Source organism: Rhinolophus ferrumequinum, chromosome 9, assembly GCF_004115265.2.
Source record: "Rhinolophus ferrumequinum isolate MPI-CBG mRhiFer1 chromosome 9, mRhiFer1_v1.p, whole genome shotgun sequence".
NCBI classification, from domain to species: domain Eukaryota; kingdom Metazoa; phylum Chordata; class Mammalia; order Chiroptera; family Rhinolophidae; genus Rhinolophus; species Rhinolophus ferrumequinum.
The window spans coordinates 41052425-41075352 of NC_046292.1; the positions used below are offsets into that span (position 1 = coordinate 41052425).

The 22928-nt window shown below is 44.8% G+C and overlaps 1 protein-coding gene across 6 annotated transcripts in view; it reads right to left on the minus strand.

Moving 5' to 3' along the window:
• Window positions 1-22928, minus strand: part of DAB1 (DAB adaptor protein 1) — a 390549-nt gene that overhangs the window by 21111 nt on the left and 346510 nt on the right. For 3 of the 6 annotated variants that reach the window (XM_033115308.1, XM_033115307.1, XM_033115306.1), the window contains 4 exons: window positions 11189-11239; window positions 11048-11095; window positions 6371-6433; window positions 3909-4017 (listed from right to left, as the gene is read on the minus strand). In XM_033115308.1, the coding sequence (XP_032971199.1) occupies window positions 3909-4017; window positions 6371-6433; window positions 11048-11095; window positions 11189-11239 (271 nt within the window). Of the gene's footprint in view, window positions 1-3908; window positions 4018-6370; window positions 6434-11047; window positions 11240-22928 lie in introns of all 6 variants that reach the window. The other 3 variants (XM_033115304.1, XM_033115303.1, XM_033115305.1) reach the window with 1 other exon arrangement.

Here is a 22928-nt window from a genome sequence, read left to right on the forward strand (position 1 = left end):
TAACAATAACAGCTTAGTAACTGTTTGCTCATTGACATTCAACAGTGGAGAGAGGAGGTGCCAAGGAGCATCTGTTTATGCCAGAGAGTTCAGATCCATCATAAACTTCCTTGCTGTGAGGTGAAACACCTGCGTTACTGCCTTGCAGTTAGATTTTTAAAAAGTGTTGGAAATTGCAACTTATAACCAGATGCTGGTACCCGGGGATACCCTCGTTATTTGAAAAAAGAAAAAAAAAAAGTAGCAGACTGAAAATGTAAGAAAAACACTGAAAACTAAGGGATTCCCACAACATATAGGGAACTTGCATGGTACCTCTTATCTACATTATTTCATTTGATTGATTGATTTATTCATTCACTCAGAAATATTCCTACTAGATGCCAAGCACTGTTTCAGTCTCTGGAGATGGAGATGCAGTGAAGAACAAAACAGTAAAAACAACAACAACAACAACAATAACAAAAAACAATCCTTGCCCTAGCGGAGTTTACATTTTTAGAGAAATTGTAGCTTCCTGAGGGGATGGTTTGCCACAGTTACAAACAGCATGGGTAGCAGAGCCAGGGCCTCTGGTGAACAAGGTAGCAAACATTAGGTGAGACCTTACTTATGTAAACACTGCCAGGCATTGTTTTAAATGTTTTACTATAGGTATTATCTTGTATAATCTTAAGAACAGCTCTATGGAGTGGAATTCTGATCCCCATTTTACAGATATGTTTCCTGAGGCTCAGAAGAGATTCAGCTGAATATTACATACAGCTGGTTAGTGGCAGGCTCTGTGTTCATACACAGTACATTCTCCAGCCACCCGTCTCCACCCAGACCAGCTCCACCAGGCACAGTCAAGAGGCCAAAGACCTACACTTCATTATATGCATTTTTTAAACATCTCAAGAATGTAAAGAAAAATAGTATAGGTACCGTGTTTCCCTGAAAATAAGACCGAGACAGGCAATCAGCTCTAATGCGTCTTTTGGAGCAAAAATTAATATAAGATGGGTCTTAGGCCTTATATTATATTATATAAGACCCGGTCTTATATAGTAAAATAAGACCGCGTCTTATATTAATTTTTGCTCCAAAAGACATGTTAGAGCTGATTGTCCGGCTAGGTCTTATTTTCGGGGAAACAGGATAGGACAACACATATTTTCTTCTACTTTAGAAATCAGGATAATCGTAATAACAGCATTTTCTACATAAAGCATCTAAAATGTGCTAGCATTTTTCAAGGCACTTAACTGTCTCATTCAATCCTCATGATATTGCTGCAAGGTAAGTATTATTTTCAATTCAGTTATAAAGATGAAGAAACTCTGGCTCTGACAGGTTAAGTAATTGGCCCAGGAGTCTACAGCTTATAAACAAATGGCTGAGCTGGGATTCATACCTAGTCCACTGGACACAATAGCGTCCCACAGCCTGTCCCTTATGCTGCACACCCCAGTTTTCTTCCTCATCCCCCATCACTAAGCTCCACGATTAGGGACCCGGAGATGGAGATTCATGGCTGCGGAGATTTTTAAGGCCAGTTAAGGGAGGAAAAGGGCAGGTACTTTACCACCAACTGAAGCCTAGTTTTGTTCTTCAGCGTATTTTATGTAGAGCAAGAAAGCAAAAATATGCTAATTGAAATTAATTTTAGATACACATTCTAAAAATTGGAAGCTTGGAGGTAACACACATGCATATATACATATATATACATACACACACACACACACACACACACACACACACACACACACATATACACATATATATGTATTTTTAGTAGCTGCAGAAACCAAATCTGGATGTGCAGAAGTGGCTTGTCCATAGTTTGTAGCATAGCTGGTCAACCAGCAAGACAAAAATGCAGGTCTTCAAAGCCCTCACCTGGGACAAGCTGCAGAGCAGACCCCGAGCAGTGCCTGGCATGGGCGGGTCCTCAGGTGCTTTTCATCAAAAGGCCTGGACGACATGGGCAATTGCATCCAGTCCCACCCTCTCACAGAGAAGGGAACAGAGACTCCGAGGGGCCAAGTCCTTCCTCCTCTCCTGGGGTACACGTGACCCTGATACCTTCCTGGATCTCTCCCTTACCCCTCCCAGTCTGCTCACATCTCCCCTTTGCAGGAGTCCCTCCTGACTGCAGCCTCCATTTACAGTGGCTCTTCACCTGCTCCAAAGCCCCCATGCCGTACTATACCTTTTGTTCTTGTCCAGACCTCTTACTATTTTCTAACATATTACATACGTTACGTATTTTAATGTTGTTGTCTTGTCTCTCAAATAGAAAGTGAGCTCTCTGCGGGGAGGGGTCTGTTGTATTCACTGACACACCCCAGGCACCTAGAACAGAACCTGGAACATAGTGGGCAGGCAGTGATTATCTGCAGAACGAACACGCCTGTAAATTAGTAAGTTTGGTACCTACAGTTCCCAGCACCTGTCCCAGCATGTCTCCATGGGTCACGTAATGGCGGCAAAGCAAGGGTATTCTGAACACAAGGCTGATGACACAAAAAGGTAGTGCATTTCTGATTGAAAACTGTTACTCTCATTTTAAACTGATTTAAAATGACATATGCTATTATACTATTTCCAAGGCAATTTTGATAACTGTTTTAGGTAAGGAAAACCAGTCATCACCACTATCCCATTTTAGAGATGGGTAAAACAGATTCAGTTGGGAAGCTTAGCACTCACATACATTTGTAGGCTACTTGCACATTCTAAATTGTAAGTAGATCCAGTGGCTGCCAAACTCGGTTGCTTCTCCAAATTCATAATGATCCCTGGGCTCATGAGGAGTAAGTGTTAACTGTTTCAGGACAGGGTATACATTTTTAATTCACTTTGAAGAACAACAAGGTTTATCTGTGGCGGCAAGAATTTGTTTCTGACACTATGTAATTAAGAGTAATTATTTACAGGAAAAAAAAACTGCAAGATTTGTATTCTAAAGTATTTAAACTCTATTTGCCAGTTATGAAAACAAAGTAGAAAAAGAGAGATGAAGCCACAAACTTCAAATACGTAGTTAAAGAAAGTAAACTTCTGGGTGGTGAACACACAATGTGACACAGAGATGATGTATTTACAGCATTGTACACCTGAAACCTATGTAACTTTATTAACAATTGTCACCCCAATAAACTTTAATTAAAAAAAATAAAAAAGAAAGCACAGTCCTTCAGGCTCCCATGTATGTGAAAAGCAGAAGTAATACCAGTTTTGGTCATGTCCAAGTAGAGAGGACTGGCTGCATGGAGAGCCTGACCACATGGGAACAAGATGCCAGCGACCCCACCAATTTGTCACTCACCTGAAACACTATATATTTTTACTCTGTTGTGAAAGTAGTATACACGCTTTTAAAAATATTTGAAAAAAGAACAATCGCGTTCTAAATCACTAAGAGCTCCATCACCCTCCCATTTCACTGTGAGCAGTTTGCTTTTTCCCTTAGGTTTCTTGTATGGGGAATCTCCCCGTCCTTGAATCTCCATCAAATGAGACAGATCCCATCTATGAGTCAGATCTCAAGAGGTGTGTGGAGATCTGACTCACCTTCTCTCCACTGACCAGCTTTTTTCCTTCTGGCTGAAATAGACAGGAAGAAACCGACTTGCATGGCTGTGTGTGCACCAAGCTCTCTAAAGCTTTATACCTCAGTAACCTAGAATCTTGAACTTCCCAGGTGAAAGACATCATTGAATTCCAGCAGTACACCAGACCTTTGTAAATACCAGCCTTCCCGCCTCACCCATGACAACTTCTCAGTGTCACCTGAAGAGTCACAAGGAGAGAATGGTGGTTCCACAGGGGTTGTGGCATACTCTGGCAGCCGGTTCAGTCAATTCTTTCTCTTTCTTGATGGAGGCCGAAGGAAGGGAAGCAGGTGGAAGACGGCTTACCTGAGGGTACAGCAGCAGTGCCGAAAGGTACAGAACCAAACATGTCTGCACTCGCTGGAAGTGTCTGAGATGAAGACGGGATAAAGGCATCACCTGGAGTTGCAGGAGTCTGTCAGACAGAGAGAGACAGAGGGTGCATGAGGGTCCTGGGGAGTGGCTCAGCAGTCATCAAGGATGGGAGGCAGCAGGTACGTGCGTGTGCTGTAGAAACGAGCCCCGGTCCAGACCACTTAGGTGGGGTACAGACCATGAGCCGGTCACACAGATTAACTGTAAAACGAACAAAATGATACCTACCTCTTGAGCTGCTGGGAGGAGTAAATGAGATCGTGCATTTAAAGCTGCTGGCACCATTCTGAGACATGTAGTAGGTGTTCAGCAAAGGATGACGTTTGCCAGTATCGTGGCTGTTTAGATTGAGCCCCAACCCCTGAGGGGTGTTTTTGGGCCCTCGAATTATTCCATAATGTCTGGCTTTCATCCTTTAGACGTGGTCAATTCAAAGTGACACACACCCACTCAGGACCTACTGTATGCCCAGCTCAGGGCCTGTCACTTAATACATGGTCAATAAACAGCTGACTAAATGAATAAATAGTGTTTAGCAGCTGGAACAGAGAGCCTCTACCCTGGTGCCTCCCAGAATTTGGCCTGAATCTTCTCTTCACTTGTAAAAAGAAGTAAATATTTTCAAGAAGATGATAAAAACAACAACGGCCTCCTCCCTGCCCCCCGAAAAAAACAACAAAAAGAAACCCCCAAAACAACAACGCCTGAGCAGCTGCAAACTCGATAGTGCCTGGCCCATGCAGGAATTCCAGGTTCCAGAAAGGTCTGCGGCATGACCTGTTGTGTAAGGTGAGGGACACTGAGATAAAAACTTCGTACGCAGTTTCCTTTTAAAGGGCTACACCCATTTACAGAGGCATTTTGCCTATAGAGTATGTCATTTTGATACCATGATATCCTTATTTTTTTCCCCTTGGGATAGACTGGGGCAAGCAATTAATCCTGAAACCATGGCAATTAGACGGGGTCACTTTTAAACTAGCAGCTTGTGGGAAGAACGGCATTGTTCCGAGGATAATGAAATACCCATTTGGACTGCACTTGGGTTCAGGGCCAGAAACACAGCCATGAGACGCTGCACTAAGCACTTTTAAACACAATCAACGTCACTCTCTTTTTCCCTATGTGACACTGGGTGAGTAACATGGCCTCTCTGGAACTCAGTGTGCTCATCTGTAAAACGAAGGAAATGAGGTTAGAAGATCTCTTTAGGCCTTTCTAGCTCCAGAGTCCTACGGTTCTGAGATGCCAAGTACCCAGGACACAGCTGTTCCCCTCAGGGATGGAGGAGAGAATGAGGTTCTCTAGAGCTGTCCAGTGTCCCTGGAGGCAGGAGCTGCGGTCCCCTCCTTCACGGCTGCTCTGGACATCAGGTGTTGGGAGCAGAACAGCTGTGCCTAGATTCCCTGGCGGCAGCTGTGGGCAGCAGAGTCTCGTGCCATCTGTCCTTAGTGGTGAGGTGACAGCCTTTCTCTGTGAGACGCATCGCATCAATGAACCATAGCACCGTCCCTCAGTCTGCACAAATGCATGGTGCCCGGAGGAGCTGCCCCCTCCCAGCCACTTCAGCTGGCGCAGCTGTGGCTGGCTGCTCCCTGCCTACCGCTGGGGAGTGGGTGCAGAGCAGGTAGAGGGCCCATCTCAGCAGGCTCTGCCGTTGCAGTGGCTGCAGGGTGGTCTTTGAATGCATCCAGTTCTCAAAGCGCTGGGTTTCTATTTTGCTTCGGTTTCATAATAATTCCTTTTTCCCTTCTTTTCATTTTCAAATGAGGGCTTCCTACAATCTTTGCCTCCTTATAAGCAATGACTGAGATTCTCTGGCTGAACGTGGAGCCGGGAATCCAAAGCTAGCAGGCAGGTGGGAAGGTGGCAGGGGGAGGGAAGAAAAAGAAGAGGCATAGAGGAAAGGAAGAAAGGAGAGAGGGAACGGCAGAAAGGAGTCGGGGAGAAGGTGCTTCCTTGACTGGGCTGATCACCTGGCTGTGTGGGCACCGGGCAGATGTTGTCAAATGCTAAATGTTTGTGGTCCTGTTGCGTTTCTTGCCCACATCCCCAACTAGACCATGCACTCCTTGCAGGCAGCGACTACATCCCATTCATGAGTCTGTCCACCGCCCAGCGAAAAGCAAGTACCCGGTGATCTTCTATAACTGCTGATGCACGGTTTCATTTATTTCTCAAAACAGAAGCACATATCATACTTCCTTTTTAAAAAATAGCAGAGGAGATTGAGGTTCAGAACGGCTAGTTAACTTGCCCAAATCACACAGCTTGAAAGAGTCAGTGGAAATCCACCAGCAGGTCTCTTTTCCCCAAATCCCATATTCTTGCCACTATGAGACGAAAGAAGGGAAGGGAAGGGAGGCAGGGCTCAGCGGGCAGTGCATACTTACGGGGGGAGAGGTTATATCAGGAGGGGTGGACATGTCCCCAAAAAGTTCTAATTGGGTCACAGCCTGAAAAGACAAGAAGATAATGACGTAACCACAAGGAACGCTGACACTGCTGGGCATTGCTTTAAAAACAGTATGCTCTGAGGAACAACATTTCTCTTTTGCAACATATCTATATAAACAAGAAGCCCTTTTGGTCATTACTGCACCTCAGGATCCTAAAAACACCTGGGATGTGGCCAGAATCCATTCTCGCTTCGGTGTGCCTGTTTATCCTTGCTCAGTCGAGGAGATTCGGCCGTGGCCACCTCCCATAAACAATAACACCACTTCACATGGAGTTACCATCACTGCCAGCACTGCCTCTCTTCTCCAGGAGATAAAGGCAAGAAGGCAGCCCTAACATTTGTTTGTTTGTTTTTTTTTCTCATGAGTGTATCCATGCATACAAAACGCCTTTCGTGTGCTTCGTAACACACGACTTCATGACCTCTTCTCACTCAAGGCTCCCAATGACAATGACCCTGAGAGGCAGGAATCATCATCCCCATTTTTGCAGACAGATAAACTGAGCCTCGCAGAAGTGACCTCCAGGTCACCCAGGCCAGGACTTGAGTTTTCTGCACATCGAACATGCAGTCAAATGACTGCCGCTGAAGGAGTCTGTCTTTAGAATTAAAAATGTAGTCGGAGGGAAAGAAAACATATCATTTAATACCAGGAAGGGCATCACAACTAGCCCAGAATATACACTATCGATCACTCCTAGGAACTCCATCACTGCAGACACTGCGTCTTCTGTACTCCCATCCATCATGCAGCAGTGCCTGAGCGGGGCCAGCCACAGCTGTGGAAGAAACCCTGTAAGTTACACTTAGACACTAATCTGCATACACTTCCAGCTTCAGAGACTGCTGGGAGTCTATGGCCAGGATTCCAACGGCCTGATTTAAACTATATAATCATATGCTTTGTGCAAACCGGCTCACTAAGGAAAAACCACTTTCTGCTCCTCTTTGGATTATAAGTAATAGCTTCTAATTGGGGAAACCTAAAAACACCATTCAAAGGACAGGGAGTGTCTGCCTGCCTACCATGCAGGGCCCCTGCACTTGAGCTGGGCTAACCCGGCAGGACTGGATCTCTATGATTCACAACCAAGTAAAGAATGTTCTCTCCTACTGACAGGTAAGTGAGCTCTGGGGGCTGGGAGAGATCCCACACCAGGGGCCGACGTTTGGGTTCTGCCACTTCCATCTCTGCCACTCCTCAGGGCTGCAGTTCCTTCACTGGGACCGCAGACATGGTAATATCTCCTCTGCAGATTAATTGACACTATTAATAGCAGGACTTTCTTTGAAGTGTGGCTACGTCTGGTTTACAAAGTACAAAAGGCTCTTCTGGCTGCAAGAAGCTTAGCCTGGCTAACTCACTTTCAGCTCTTCCCTGTAAGCTTTCAGATTGAAAAACGGTGCCTGGCACCAAGTACAGCTCTATTCACATCCATGTCCTTCCCAACAAGCCATGTTTGTCCTCAACACTGAACACTGTTAGGTGCTGGGAACATACTCATGAGAAATGCCAGGTTCCAGCCTGCAGGGAGCTTCCAGTCTGGTGGGGACAATCCGTACATGGAGATTATTTCAAGGTCATGTGGCAGGCATGGTGACAGAGGTCTCTATGGGACACTGGGGAGACCTAGAAGGTACCCAGCCAGATTTTGGCAAAGAAGTTTAATAAAGGTTTTCTCAAGGAAAAGGCCCTGCTCTGAATCCTGAAGAAGAGGAGAAGTTAGCCAGGCAACCCAGAGGAGGGGGCAACCCAGGCAGATGCAAGTGCGTGACCAATGGAGACAGGGGCCTGGAACAACCTGAGCAGGTGGGCGTCTCAGCAGTTTGGTGGGACCAGCGTGATGGCGGAGAGGCGGGCAGGAGAGGAGGCCGGAGAAGTGGACAGTGGTGGCACCTGGTGCGTTTCACAGTCTTTTCTGCCAACTCTTTACTACCTTGATTCTTTCACAGGATAACAGCCCAGAGCTCTGCGATGGCAATGACGTGGCCGGCATGCAGGGTGCTCTCCCAAATCTGGCTACTTGTCTTTGGCAAGACTTCGTTAGCTTGTTATCAATTTTTTATATTATTTCATGAAACTATACGGATCCTTTAGACTCTCTCCCAAATTTGTCTAAGTAATAATTCTATTTAATTCAAATGAAGCTGGTGGGCTTTCTCGCAAGTGGAACCCAGTGCTTTGAAAATGGTCCACAACTATTTTCAGTGGTAGGAAAATATTAAAATGAAGTTAATAATTAAGTCACACAATTTACGATTCAAATGTGTTGAACTCGTGGTACACTTTTACTAATATCATAAATATAGTTTACTGGCTAATTTTCTCCTTAAGCACAACTTTTAAAATAACCTTCATTCTTGAGATCTAGACTTTCCTTTTCTGCCAGATAATTTCTCACTCAAGTATTAAATGAGAAAAACATGCAGAGGCACAAAACATAGATTACTAATTCATCCCATTGGATTTGCTGTTTAAATAGAACCTTGAGTTAAATTAAATTTTATAGAGAAAAGGGATTCTTAGCCCATAGAATTAAAAGTAATTCTAATAACCATATGTAATTGAGAATCTGGAATAATATCTATTTTCACAACTTCCCTTCCCCCCTTAACTTCAGTCCTTTTATTTATAACATAGTAAGCCATGTTCCATCTGATAATATTGTCCTAATTAATCATTTAACAGCCTCAAGAGAATAAAAGTAATCGTTCACATTAGTAAACCACTTTACTGTTTACAATACACTTTGCAATACTTATTATCATCATGTTTGACGTGCACTGAGACTTGTGAATTTGGCAGCATAGGTGTCTCACTATCTATATTTTGCAGATGAGCTGAGACCAAGAGGTTAAGTGACCTGCCTCTGACCAGTCAGCTAAAAGAAGCTGGCTGTGACCTTTGGACCAAGCAGTATCTCGTTTATCTATCACTTTACAGAGCCCTTGTTAGCCTTCCGACACGGTGCAAGTCCAGCTCCAGAATATTTTCTAAGTAGAAACCAGCATTGCTAAAAGGTCTGGCATGATGCACATCCATCTGCAGAAATCACCCGGAAGGCCGGCTCGAGATAACTACGTGCCTCTCCTTCCATTACTGGTACTGCGGATGTCTTCAGGTAAAGACAGAGGTGGCCATTGAGAGCAGATTCTGCTCCTAATTTAGGCTTCGGGCATTTTCCAGGGTAAGCAGAGTCACACTGGAAGCGGCCAAGGCCAGGGAAGGGAATGACAAGTAGCTTGTCTGTGGAAGGAGGAGCCCCTGAATATCTCCATCAGGCCTCCTCCTTCCCCAGCCATTCTTGGATACAAACAAGTGATGTTTTCACAAGAATATCTGAAGTGCTATACAATTGCTGTTTCCAGGTCAGTCCCCGGATCCTATGTTCAACTAGACGACTGCAACTAGACTCCTAGGCCCCTCCCATAGAGAAATTCTGAAGGCACCATTGGCGAAGGCTGTGATGTCTCTCAAAACGCATTCTCACAGACCCACTCCCTATGCTTTGGTATCGGGAGCTCCTTTATTTAGGAAAAGTATGGAGCCCCTACTGTACATCAGCTCCTGTGCAAAGGAATACAGGGGCGAGTAAGACACATTCCTGCTTCTGCTCTCAAGAGCTGGTGATTTGATGGAAAGACAGGCCTATAGACACAATCAGGGCAGTGTCATGGAGCAGAGAAGCACCAGGGGTTGTAAAGGACACGCCATCTCAGGGCTCAGGCCTTTGCACACGCACTTCCTCCTACTTAGAACACTCATTCCTTCCCCCAGTGCTTTTACCACCCATCCTTCAGGACAAAAATTAGAAGACTGTTTCCCCCCCACTGCCAAGAACAGGTTATGAGACATTCTGATTTCAGTGGCTCTCAACTTTGGCTGCCCATTGAAATAACCGGGGTGGGGGAAATATTGATGCCTGGTTCACACCCTAGAGATTCCAAATTCATTGGTTTCAAGTATAGTCTAGTAACTGGGACTTTGAAAGCTAATCTGTACAGATATTGGTTATAAACCAGTGCATCTATTCTAGGGCATCCTGATTAAAGTGCAGTCTGGCCTGTCTTTGGTTCTCAGCGGTGTACCTGGCACATCCTGCTTCTGTGTCTGAATCCCCATTGTACTGTGTTGCACTAAGCTACGCGTCACCAGGCTGTCGGACCTTATGCTCCACTCCCTACTCTACCCCTCCCTACCCTACCCTGTCCTACCTTGTCCTAGCCTAGGCTACACAGTGCTGCACTGTGTTATAATATGAGCTTCCTGAGGATAGACCGGGTCTTCCTCTATGTGACCTCTCCAGCATTTATCAGAATGCCAGGGACATGCTAGGAGCTTGAAAAGTATTTGTTGAATGAAACGAGAGTGCCCCTTTCTCTCTCTCTCTCTCTCTCTCTCTCTCTCTCTCTCTCTCTCTCTCTCTCTCACACACACACACACACACACACTATTTGACCGTATCACAGGCCCGCCAATAGTCTTCCTATTAGAAAAGAGCAGAGCAGAGCAGGGCGCCTGCCATTCACGCAGGCTGGATGAGGACAGCACGGCAAGCATGAGAATGACGAGAACAGCCCTCACTTAACAAGAGCCTGGAGGCCTTACCTGTGTTGCCTCAAAAATCTCATCGAAGTCCACCGGCAGGTTTCTGTTCTGTAACCACAAGGCACGACTTATGAGCATGACATGAATGATGGGATGATAATGACACGAAACAGTTCCCCAGGAGGGCCCTCTCATTCTTACCGGGGTGGCTGCAGCAAACCGTTCTTCAAAATGCTCAATCGGATGGCCATTCTGAAAGTGCAAAGGATGATGGATGAGGATGAAGTGAATGACACACGAGTGACATGGATGCATGAGTGTAATGATGATGGATCTGTGTAGGATTTACACTCTCCCAGTCTAGACAGGCCTAAGTAGAGCTAGGCCTAGGGCGGCCTCACAAGCTGCAAATACTAATCGTACAGTCGATATTATGCTTGATGCCGTTAGATGTGTGTTTAGGATTATTACGGCTACTATAACGAATATCAGCAGGAGCAGTTGCCCAAGTACTGTGAACACCCTGGAATATGTTTCTAGTGCACGCAGATCATCAAACATGGGCCTCATTAGGAAATACAGCAATGGTACGTGTGTAAGTAAGTCCCTCTTCCTGAAATTACAGACTTTACCTGGCTAGTCTTGACAGTGGCAACAGATAAGAGCATAATGTTTATCCTTGAGATTTTTGTTTTAAAAGAAAAATAAATGTTATGTGCTTTAGCCAAACTAAACTCTTTAGAGTAGCCCGTGAACAGCTCGTTTGGTAAGTGCCTTTGCACATGCTGTCCCCTCTGCTTGAAATGCTCTTCTCCTCATCCCTGTAAGCTCAAAGCTCATCCAATTCCTCCACCCCAGAGGAAAGGCCACCTCTTCCATGAAGCTTCCCGGGATTGTGTGAGCTGTAAATCCTCCTCTGAGAATAAGAGCACATCATCTGTGCTGACCACACGGTGAGCTTCCGGAAGCAGGGACCACACTGTACTCACTCCCAAATCCCCAGCAGCTCACAGGGGATCTGGCACACAGCTGTGCTCAAAAACATATGAATGAATGCATGTTTTAAAGGCAGCTGGCAGTTGACCGAATCTAATTGTTTTAATGTTTTATTTTGTTGTTTATACCATTGAGAGTTTGGCTAAACTACTCCGTAATATTGCTGCGTCAGCATCCATTTTGTGTGGCCAAGTGGCCTGCACAAAATGACATGAGCCCCTCCAGTGAGGCATGCCCTAGCTAACAGCCTGCCGAGAAACAAATAAACACCAGTTCCTGATATGGCTCCTGTGATAAGCAGTCTCCCTGGCCTCCCATGGCCTTCCCCGTATGCACCCCTCAGATAATCTTACCCAAACTCTGATCTCTTTGATTGGAATTTGCCCAACCCGGCCTTAGCCCAGGAACCCTATGCATTGCCCCCATGGGCCCTAATAAAGGCAGGTCCCCAGGTCCTGCTGCTCTCTCTCCAGCCTTGACCCCTCCACAGGGCCCCTCCTCCAGGACCTGGGAGGAATAAACTTCTGTATTTCAATCCCCTTGCAGTCTTCTGTGGAACTGTGGCCCACCGTCTGACACCCCAGGGCTCTATTTAATAAACGGTAACTTAAAAGTCACAACAATATTTATTATAGCTAACATACAATATATGATATCTATTATGTATAGATTTAATGACCATGTCTTGGTCCATACCACAAGCTAATTATGCTCTGGATGATTTCTAGAAAGTATAACATTAATATGAATCTGATACTATTGACATTAAAATAGAGTTACTATGCACGAGCAGAAATAATTGTCTCATGTCCTAATTTTGAGGAGAGTTTCCTGTGGGCAATGTAGGAGTGGAGAAACTATCACCCAAGAGTCTCGTGATACGCATTTGTCAGAAATCACTTTCACCCTGTCTGTGGCACATGTGACTTTACGTGGCTCAGCTCCAGTTACAAGATTGCAGAGCAGCGCCAGTGTGCTCGTGCCCACCACGGCAGGGCCTTCGGGCCAATCACCAGCGAATCCTGTCATCAACCACCTGCTTCCACCGGGCACTGGCTTCCCCAGAGTCAACTGTGGCTAAGAGGAGAGGATGAACAAGCACATCAGATAACCACATAAATGATCATTATTATTTGGCCAGAGGTGCGGAGAGGTGGCGAGACAATATCAGTCTAAGTGAGCCTATAATCTATGGAGTGGCCTAAAAGGTGAAGGTTATGTCGCTACATCCTTTATAAATACTCACACTTCCAGCGATTTATGGCACAGTCCCTACCAACTAGCTCTGGGTCATAACTTTTAATAAAAACATTTTTTAGTGTCCAAAATCTCATTACATCTGTCCAATATAAAAAAGCAAATGGCTTCAGAGCATGATGGATGAATTAAATAAATTTGAAAAACAGCCTGTGGTAGAGTCTCATAAAAACCCCCACCATATAATGAAACCGTGTGAGGATAACCAGCGTTGACACGAGCCCATCACTTTCTTGATGACGGAAGAGGTGGCCTTTGGTGAGGTGTGGATGTGGGGTGAGATGAGGTGATTTCCGTAAATTTAGATGGAGCTTGGTCTGGGTGTGCGAGCAAATTCATCTCTTTGGAGTCACACAGATACAAATTGAATCATGGCTGGGCCCCTGGACAAGCCAATTAACCTCTGTTTTCTCATCTTTAAGGTGGAGATGATAATAATGACAACATCTCAGGTTCACTGAGAAGATTAACTGAGATGTGGGTGCAAACTAGTAGTTGCTGTGTAGCACATAGTAGGTGCTCAATAAATAGTAGTTATTATTAGTATCTTTTCGTCCTATTTCTTTTGGCTCATTTTTCAATGCACAGGCACATATTTTTTAATGTTAGGAAACTATTATTATGTGATACTTGGGAAAAGAAAGAGGAAGAAGAAATAAAAATCTTGCCAGAAGCCCCTTTTTAGAAAGCACCCCTGCTGGAGAACACAGATAAGACCCTCTATACAAGGTTGCCCAACACTTACCAGTCTTAGTCCTGAACCCTTTCACCCATTCTTGACCCAGTCTTTTCCCTCTCATTTCAGTTCTGCCTACAGCCTTGCCTAATCATCTTTTTCCCGCCATACATTTTGTCCCTGGCACTTGGGCTTATCTGCCTATTTTGACCCTGCCTCAGTCATTTCTCGGAGCTCTTTCCTCCTGTCTGAGGCAGGCTTTGTAACACCCAGTGCACTTCATCCAGCTAGTGGGGAAGTTCTTCCCACTTTACTTGGAATCCATTCTCTAATCTTCCCATCTCCCCAACTCTTGCTTCTACAGTAACTACTAGAGTTTTAGTTCATTTATCCTCAAGCATTTTTTTTTTCTTTTTTCTATACTCACTGTGATAGCATGCATGCAGCTTTTGTTCTCTGCTTTTAAACACTCAACAAGACATCAAGTTTTACCCTCAACTTAAACTTCCAGTGAGGATTGAAAGGAAAAGAGTCTTCTGTTTTGTTTCAACACAGTTCTATCCTGAATGTTCATTAAGACATTCATATAAAGCTTCCCCGGGGCGTTTATCTTCCCAGAATCTCTTTTTGGAGCAGTGGGGGAGATTACTGTCCCATAAGTGAGTAAGGCAACTATTAAGACCAAACTCATGTGACTCTTGCAGCAACAGTGACAGTGGATAAGATGGGACTTGGGGTGAACATATCAAAAAGGGTGAAACCTTGCTTACTGGCTGCCAAATCAGGAACCTGCAGTGCTTCTCACCCCCGGTTGTACAGTGTAATCCTTTGGGGGAGCTTTTACATAAAGCTACTGGTGCCTGAGCCCCACCATCCGAGATCTGGATTCTCTTGGTCTGGGGTGAGGCCCTAGCATCAATAAGTTTTAAAAGCTCCCCAGGTGATTCTAACGTGCAGCCACATTTGCTAATCACTGTATTGGGGAATTAACTCTCGGCAGGAATAGTGAAAGTCCTACTGGGAAAACTGAAGGCATCTTGATTGATTATGTAATTGATTAATTAATTTCTTTAACAAACACTGGGCACTTTCCACATGCTGGGTCCTGGCTAGGCACTGAAGCTACAAAGAATAATATATGGTCCCTGCTCTGCTGAAGCTCAGAGTGAGCCAGGATATATAATCATTCTAGCTTGGGGGCGAAACAGGAGTGGAACAGGGAGGACACAAAGCGCCAGATCTCAACTCAGAACTCAGGCCGATGTTGCAAAAGAATGAATTCAACGATCCCTTTCGAAAGCTTGGGAGAAATGGATTAACTTCAGTGATTTATACCTGCACAAAGGTGGGTGCTATTAAGGCACCTAGTGATTCCAGGCGTTTGAATGCATGTGCCTTTCCATGGTGAGTGATTTGACAAAGGCAGACACATGCTAATGAAGACCAATTCCTTGTGCGGTACCTAGGAGTTTATGTTCTCCATCACCTTTCGCCAACAGTGCACAACCGTTTTCCTACTTCCAGGCGGAGAAAGACAGGAAACTCTGTTTGGTAATTGAGAAACCAAGGGAGTGGAGGGGAGGGGGGGAGTGAAATGGGGAATAAAAACTGTAATGCTAGTCAATGACTTCCCCCAAGAGCAGTGCTGTCCAGTAGGACTTTCCGTGATGACACATAGCTCTATAGCGGCACTGTCCAATATGGTAGTCAGAGGCCACGAGTGGCTATTCTGTGGCCAGTGGGACTGATGAAATGAAGTTTTAATTTTACTCCATTTTTATTAATTTCAATTTAAATAGCCACATGTGGCTAGTGGCAACTCTATGGGATAGCTCAGCTCTAGGTGTTTCTGGTTGACTGAGCTTTTTCTAAATACTAGACATAGTCCTTCTTATATAGTCTCTTCTATTCTTTCAAAGAATATCCTACCTTTGCATTGATGGGAAAGGTTCTATGGGAGAACTGAATTCTTTGTTATGTCTAGACAGCACCATGAAATCAAACTTAGTTTGCAAAAATAACAGCTTCCTTCTGGATGTACATGTTGTTTTCTATTCCCTCCATTGCCTTAGGCTAAGGCAGAACTAGACATTTGTGGGGCCTCTGAAAGAAAGTTAATATTCATGTTTCAAGTGGAAATCCATGAAGTCTCATACTCATTCTAACAAAATGGAACCACATTTATGTCAAAATGTCCCAGGTCTACTGATATGTGGGGCTCAGTGGTCGTACTGGATGTGATGCGATGCCTTGATCTGATAATAGAGAAACTGGTGCTGCTTTGAGGATTCGTCTCTGTAGTGATTAAAAAGTTGCTTTTAATTCCTCATTTTAGCAGCTCACAGCCCTCCTTCCCCCAGCTACCATTTCAGGTTGTCCAGAAAGTTAGAGGGTGGAAGGAAATGCTTAGACCTTATAATGAAAGTTACATCTTTCCTTTGAAGTGCATGCAAATGTAGTATCTCCACAAAGCCTTGGACAATGAAATATTTACATTTGGCTTCCTAAAAGTTAAGAGGGTCCTCGAAACCGCCTTTCTTAAAATGCAAAGAGAAAGTCAAGACGGGACTGGCGATGAAAGGAATTTGCTGGTGTTTTATGCAGGTGTTTTGAGAAAGGAGGACCCCCTTGGACATAGGTCAGGGCACTAAGCTGACCTGAACAAGCTAACAGCTAATGTGAATGCATAGGGGACAGCTGTGGCAAAGGACTATGACTCTGAAGTTTTGAGCTTCCCCACTTTAGTCTAATATCAGGAATACTAATTTGCTTGCGTTTGAAAACCACGGATACTTTAAATTGAGAAACCGGATGTTTTTAGGAGAAGCAGGGTAGGGGAGTGGAAAAGGAGGCATCCTGCTTCATCATTGGCATTCCCTTGGGTAAATTTCTTCATCACCCTGAGCCTCAGTTTTCTCCTTTGTAAAATCAGGAAAATAATGCTTACAAGGTAAGGATAAGAATGCTTGCCGAGAGGAAACAGTGAGAAGACTGATGTGTAGGAAAAGAATTAGCCTAGCAAGTGGCAGAGTAAAATCTCAATGGGTGTCAGTTCCCTCTCCAAAATTACAGAAAGGGAAGGAAGGACGGGAGGGAGGGACAGGGACAGGGACCAAGAGGAAGGAAGAAAGAAGAGAGGAAGAGAGAGAGAAGGAAAGAGAGCGAGAGAGATGGAGAGAAGGAAGGACTTTGGATGAAAGGAAGAAGGTAGGAATAATATGACCGTTGGATTATTTGCTGGGTAGTGAGGGAGGCAGGTTCCAACCCATTGCTCAAGTTTGGTCCTGGGAAGGGACGAAGCCATGTGGAGGAGAAGCTAAAGGTGCGACATGGTCTTCGCAGAGCAGACACTAGGTCCAAGCAGTTTCCTGTCCTGCACATTCACCCCCCACACCCCGGCCCCCCCACCCCCGATTTAACACTGGCAAGGCTGGACTGTTCTGAGAGTCAGCCCCACTATTCCATGGACCCCATGCCCTTCTCTTCTCTGCTCTTCTTCTTTTCCACCCCTTACACCTATGTCAAAACTCAAATAGCAACTCCATGATTTTATGGCCTGGTTTTCTAAAACACATCCCTTATTTTCTTGAAGATAAACAGAAGGATGGGGTTGGTGTCACCAATGGCAGGCCGCTGATGATTACGCACTGAGACACTAATAGCTGAGTGAGTTTGATCTCAGCTACAGTGACACAGGGAAGGAGAGACTCCTTGTGATGCTGGAAAAGGATGGTGCCGGTGGTGTTTGGCTTGAGGCCTGTCCTAGGACTGTGACAAGCACTCCCTCATTCACTCCACTTCTATTTATTGAGCAACTATGCTGCGATAGAGTCCTTGCCCTTACAACACATGAAGGAGATAGAAAACAGGCAATTACCATATGACTGGTATTATACATAAGGTAATTTGCATAAAGCCTTTAGTATAAAGTACCCGATTCAGAGTAACCAAGTGATGCAAACCAGGGGTTACTACTAATATTGTCTTTATTATGAAGCACTCGGTACCCCACCCAATCCTGAGGGGTTAAGGAAGCTGCAAGCGGAGGATATTCTGAGAGGTGGCAGTGCTGGTGTTGGGGGATTCGATGTGACAATGCTGTGATCATGAGGATAGAGGACAGTGAGCATAACAAGAGATGATGCTGATGAGAACCTCTGATGACAGCCAAAATGGGGCCAGTGATGGGGATTGAGCAGAAACACGGAAAACGCCATCCTAGCCATCAAGCGTCTCTAGGAGCACTAGGAATGATTCATGCTTTTACACTCGTCCAAGCTTCCTGGGCTCTCGATCCTGGCCCCAACCCTCGACCTCACCCCAAAGATCTGATATTTGACAAGGAGGACTTTAGAATATGGTGTCCCTTTCCTTCTTTAGCTCCTTTGTCAGGGAAAGGGGCAGGCGGCAAGAGGGCTTTACTGCATTGATGGCTGTCAACAGAACAAACAGACCTGGGAAGGTCTAAATGTACAGAGAAAATGAGAAACCAAGGGGAATGGTTTCTCAAAGCTTATAATTATTTGTTTTTAATTATTTCTTCGTTTCTCCTTTTAAAGATCTATTATTCTAGCTCCACATTAGCAAAAACTCAAGGCTTTTTCAGAAACTCCTAACAAGATTTGGCATCAGTTCAGTACTTTGAAAAGGGAGTGAATTAGAATCACAGTAATGCGAAATTGGCTCCTGTCAGCAGGATGACAAGATCTCAACACACTTTTGGGGAGGAGGGCAGGGGAACTTCTGAGACAGCCAGTCATCTCTTGCTTTGCTGCGGTGTCTCTCTTGGAGAGGCTACTCTTGCGGTCCAGATGGCACCCAAATGGTAACAAGAAATATTGGATGGAGCTGAAATCAAGAGAGAGTAGCAGAGGCTCAGGCTGAACAGGGAGCAAATCAGAGGAAATCACAAATGGAGAGATGTCACAGCAAAGGAAAAAATAGTCAGGAGCGCTGTGCCTGCTGCTCTGACAGCCGTTCCTGCAACATGTTTTCCCTTTGCTTCTCTGGAGGAATGCAGATTTTACATGCTTAGGCATTCATCTCCTTATTCACTTCCTGATTTCTGGATTCCATTATTGAGGCATTCAGTGAATAATTAACCAACTTTTCCTGAATGCCCACTATGAGTAAGGCACCGTGCCAGTGGTTCAAGGGCTGAGGCGCTGCTCTTTCCCTGAGCTGTTCACAGTTAAGGGAGGGAAATGGGAGGATACCCATTCAGGTCGGAGCACGCAGAGTGTCACTACACGGGTGGGGATTACGCTGCTCGTCTTCACAGAGTGTGGACCGTTTCCACTGCCACAACGCCTCTCACAGGATTCAAGCCAACGCCACAGAGAACAACCAAATTAAGAATTTCATATTTACGTAAATGGAATTTGACTAGTTTATCCATCTCCTGAATTTTTCTTTGTTATAAAATTAGGGAACTATCCATTTCATAAATCTATGTGAAGACGACCCAGGATGAGATTTAAGGTAATAGCTTAACGAGCACGATGCCTGACCTCCGTTACTGTCTGCTTGTTTGGGTCAGATATTAAGTCAATGATTAACTGGAGACTCCTTTAGGAATATGATGATTTAATAGCACCCATTCGATGGCATTCTGAACAGTTCACAGATTGCAGAGTAGTAGAATTACAAGAGACTGTAGAGATCTCTCACCCAACTCAACCCTATGTGTTTTTGTGTTTTTCCCAGATGAAAAAAACTGAGGCCTCCAACGTTTTCAAAATCATGACGTTAGTGGAAGGACTGGCATAAAACTCCAAGTTCCCAAGTCCAGGTCTAGCTCCTTCCTGTCCCATCATAATTCCCCTCACAGTTGTACAGACTAAGAGGAGACGATAAGAAGTCAGAGCAAAGACACCTGGATCACATTTTACAACAAGGAAACTAAAGCCCCAAGGAAAGCTCAGCTGACTCATAAGTAGAACAGTGAGTAAATGGCTACTTCACAGCGCTCCGAGGAGCAAGTGTGAAGCGTTCACCAATAGACTAGGCTTGGAAGGAGGCCTCAAGGTTTGACGTCAGAGGAAATCTGGAAGAGCATTACGCTCAACTATCTCCGATTGACTGTGCAACCTACAAACAGTCTGTAACTTTGTGTCATAATTTCACATGCCCTCTTAACAGGTCTCTCAGCATATTTCTTCCCCTGTCAGGCCTTGGTATAAGCTATTCCTCGTGACTGGCTGCTCTTCCCATCGTCATTCATCAGAACTGTGACACATCTCTTGAAACTTGAGTCTAGTTACCTCTTCCGAGACTTCTTCCGTGGCCCTCAGGATGGATGAGATGACCCTCCTATGGGCATAGCACATGCCTACGTGTTCAGTTATGATGGTTGATTACCTGCTCTCTTCTCTACTACAGACTATGATTTTGTAGAGCCTCTAAGTTCCTTGTATGGAAACCTATATCTTATTCATCCTTGTATTACTAATATCTAGGTAGCCCAGTCGCTAGTACGTGGAAAGAAATCATACTTAATTTACACATAAAAAAAAAAAGAATGAGTGAATGAATAGAACTGCTTATGCAACAGAACTGAAAACTGAAGAAAGAAACTTGGTGATAGCATGCTTTATTCAGCGGAAGGTATGGTGGTCCATACAGTGTTTTCAAATGCTAAGTGCATATGTGTGCACACATGCGCGAGCACATACACACACACACACACACTCTCTCTCTCGCTCTCTCTCACTCACTCAAAGAGACTTGGCATGTGCTATTATAAACTCCAGAAAAGATTTCTTATCTGCTCTGTCATTTAACCTAATGAGGCTTTGTAATCAGAGTAAATGGCCCTGATTCTAATTTCAAAGAAATACTAGGGAAACACCCCAAAGCAAACTTACGAGAAAAAGGATATGCTATTCTTCTAATAATATCTGGATGGCATTTTCACCTGAATCCCTCAAGTCCTTCCCGTTAGTGAAAGCCATCAGAGGTTCAAGGGGAGCAGTCAATGTGTGGCATTTCTCGCTACTTGAAATCTAGCCAATACTTGATTTAGTAGCAACTGCAAAGTGATTGCATCCCATACCATTTGGCCTCTCAAATTTAAATGTCCAAAGAACTCTTGATCTCCCCAAACCTACTCTTTCTTTGTCTTCTGATTTCTGTAAAGGTCATCAGCTCACACGTAGATGCTCAAGCCCCCAAATGTACAAGTTACTTAGATCCCTCTCTCCCACATTCTGACATCCAATCGTTCATTAAATGCTCATGCTGTCTACATCTAGCACATATCCCAACCCTCTCTGCCTCTCTCCATCTTCTCTGCAGCATTCCCTTTTGCCTAGATGGCTGCTTCCATTCTTGTTCCCTTAAGTTCATCGGCCATACAGCAGTCACACTGATATTAAAAACAAAACAAAACAAAAAACTAGATCAGGTTCACTCCCCTGCTTAAATCCCTACACTGTCCTCCATCACACTTGGAATAAAATGCAAACTCCTAACCATTGCCTGTAAGACTATCCATGCTCAGCTGCCACCTCTGTGTCTGAACTCACTTTCTACCAATCTTCCCTTTCCCACCATACTCTGGCCAACACTGGTCTTCTCTCTGTTCCTTATGGACCACTGGAACATGCCTTCCCCAAGGCTTTTGCCCTTGTCTTTCCCTGTTCCTGTCCCATTCATCAGATTGGTTTCTTCTCCTAATTTAGATCTCGGCTCAGGTGTCGCCTTCCTGGAGAGACTTCCTATTGTGTTTACCTGTATACAGTAGAACTCTCAGCTTTTGTCACATCACCCTGTTTGGTTTGTGGTTAGTACTCATGATCTATTTGTCTGTTTCCTTGTGTGTTGGCAGCCCTCACCTGCGGAATGGGAGCTGGGTGAGGGATGGGACCCGGTCTGACTTGTACAGTACCTGTGGCTAGCACAGTGCTTAACACACCGTGGACACTAGGCAATATTTGTGGAATGGATGAAAGAGTGAACGCTTGAATAGAACAATGCACAAGTGACCAGAGACTGCTGGGAAGAGGTACCTTCCACTACTACAGAAACTTAAAAGGGACATGTTGTACATACTCCTTTGCACGAAGGATGAGGGAACTCCAGTTTCGTCACTTTGACAGTGCTGTGGTACCTGGCTTCTTTTCCTGCTTGTTCTCTGGTGCTGCTCACCCTATCTCTGTGATTATGCAGCTAGGGCGAAAGAATGGTACATTCGATGATGTCTTACACAGATTCCACAAGCAGAGACCCTCTTTACCCACACGCTTGCCACATCTGTTCTACGAAAGACTCTTTTCATTTAAAGTAGTCGATCTCTCCTTGGTTAGGTCACAAGTGGTTGAAATCATTATTTCTTGTTTCGGTAGACCCATAAAGCCGCCAGACGTACCAGTTACTCTTGATCCCTCTCTCTTCTGCACCCTGACAGCCAATCATTCATGAAGAAATGGTGATTCTATCCATAGAATATATTCCAAACAGCCCACTGGTCTGAAGAGGAAGGACTGGGCTAAATAGTAAGAATTAAACCTCATCCCTTCTGGGCCAGGCAGGGGTCATGCAGGATAATAACAGCTAATGCTTAGATGGAACTTCCTCTGTATGCACCAGATACTATTCTAAAGTGCTTTCATGCATTAACTTATTTAATTATCACAACAAATGTAGGTGCTGTAACTGTAATCCTTGTTTTCAAAGGAGGAAACGGAGGCACAGGAGGGTTAATTAGCTTGCCCAAGGTCAGGCAGCTGGTAAATGAGAGAGCTAGGATTTTCACCGAAGTGTGTTCACTTTGGAGTATGTGCTCGTAGCCACTATGCTATGGTGAGGAGAAGAAAGGGTCTTAGATGACCGGCATTTTAAGACTAGGGTGAGAGGTAAGGGTTCTGGAAGGAGCGACCACAGTGGGCAATTTGGAAACCCACTCTGCCACAGTGCACCCCAGTCTTCTCTGGAGGGTCATGGCCAGATCACACTACAAGGGTTACCCTATAATGATGACAGTGGTAAGGGGGGCTAGAGCATCCCAGGTGA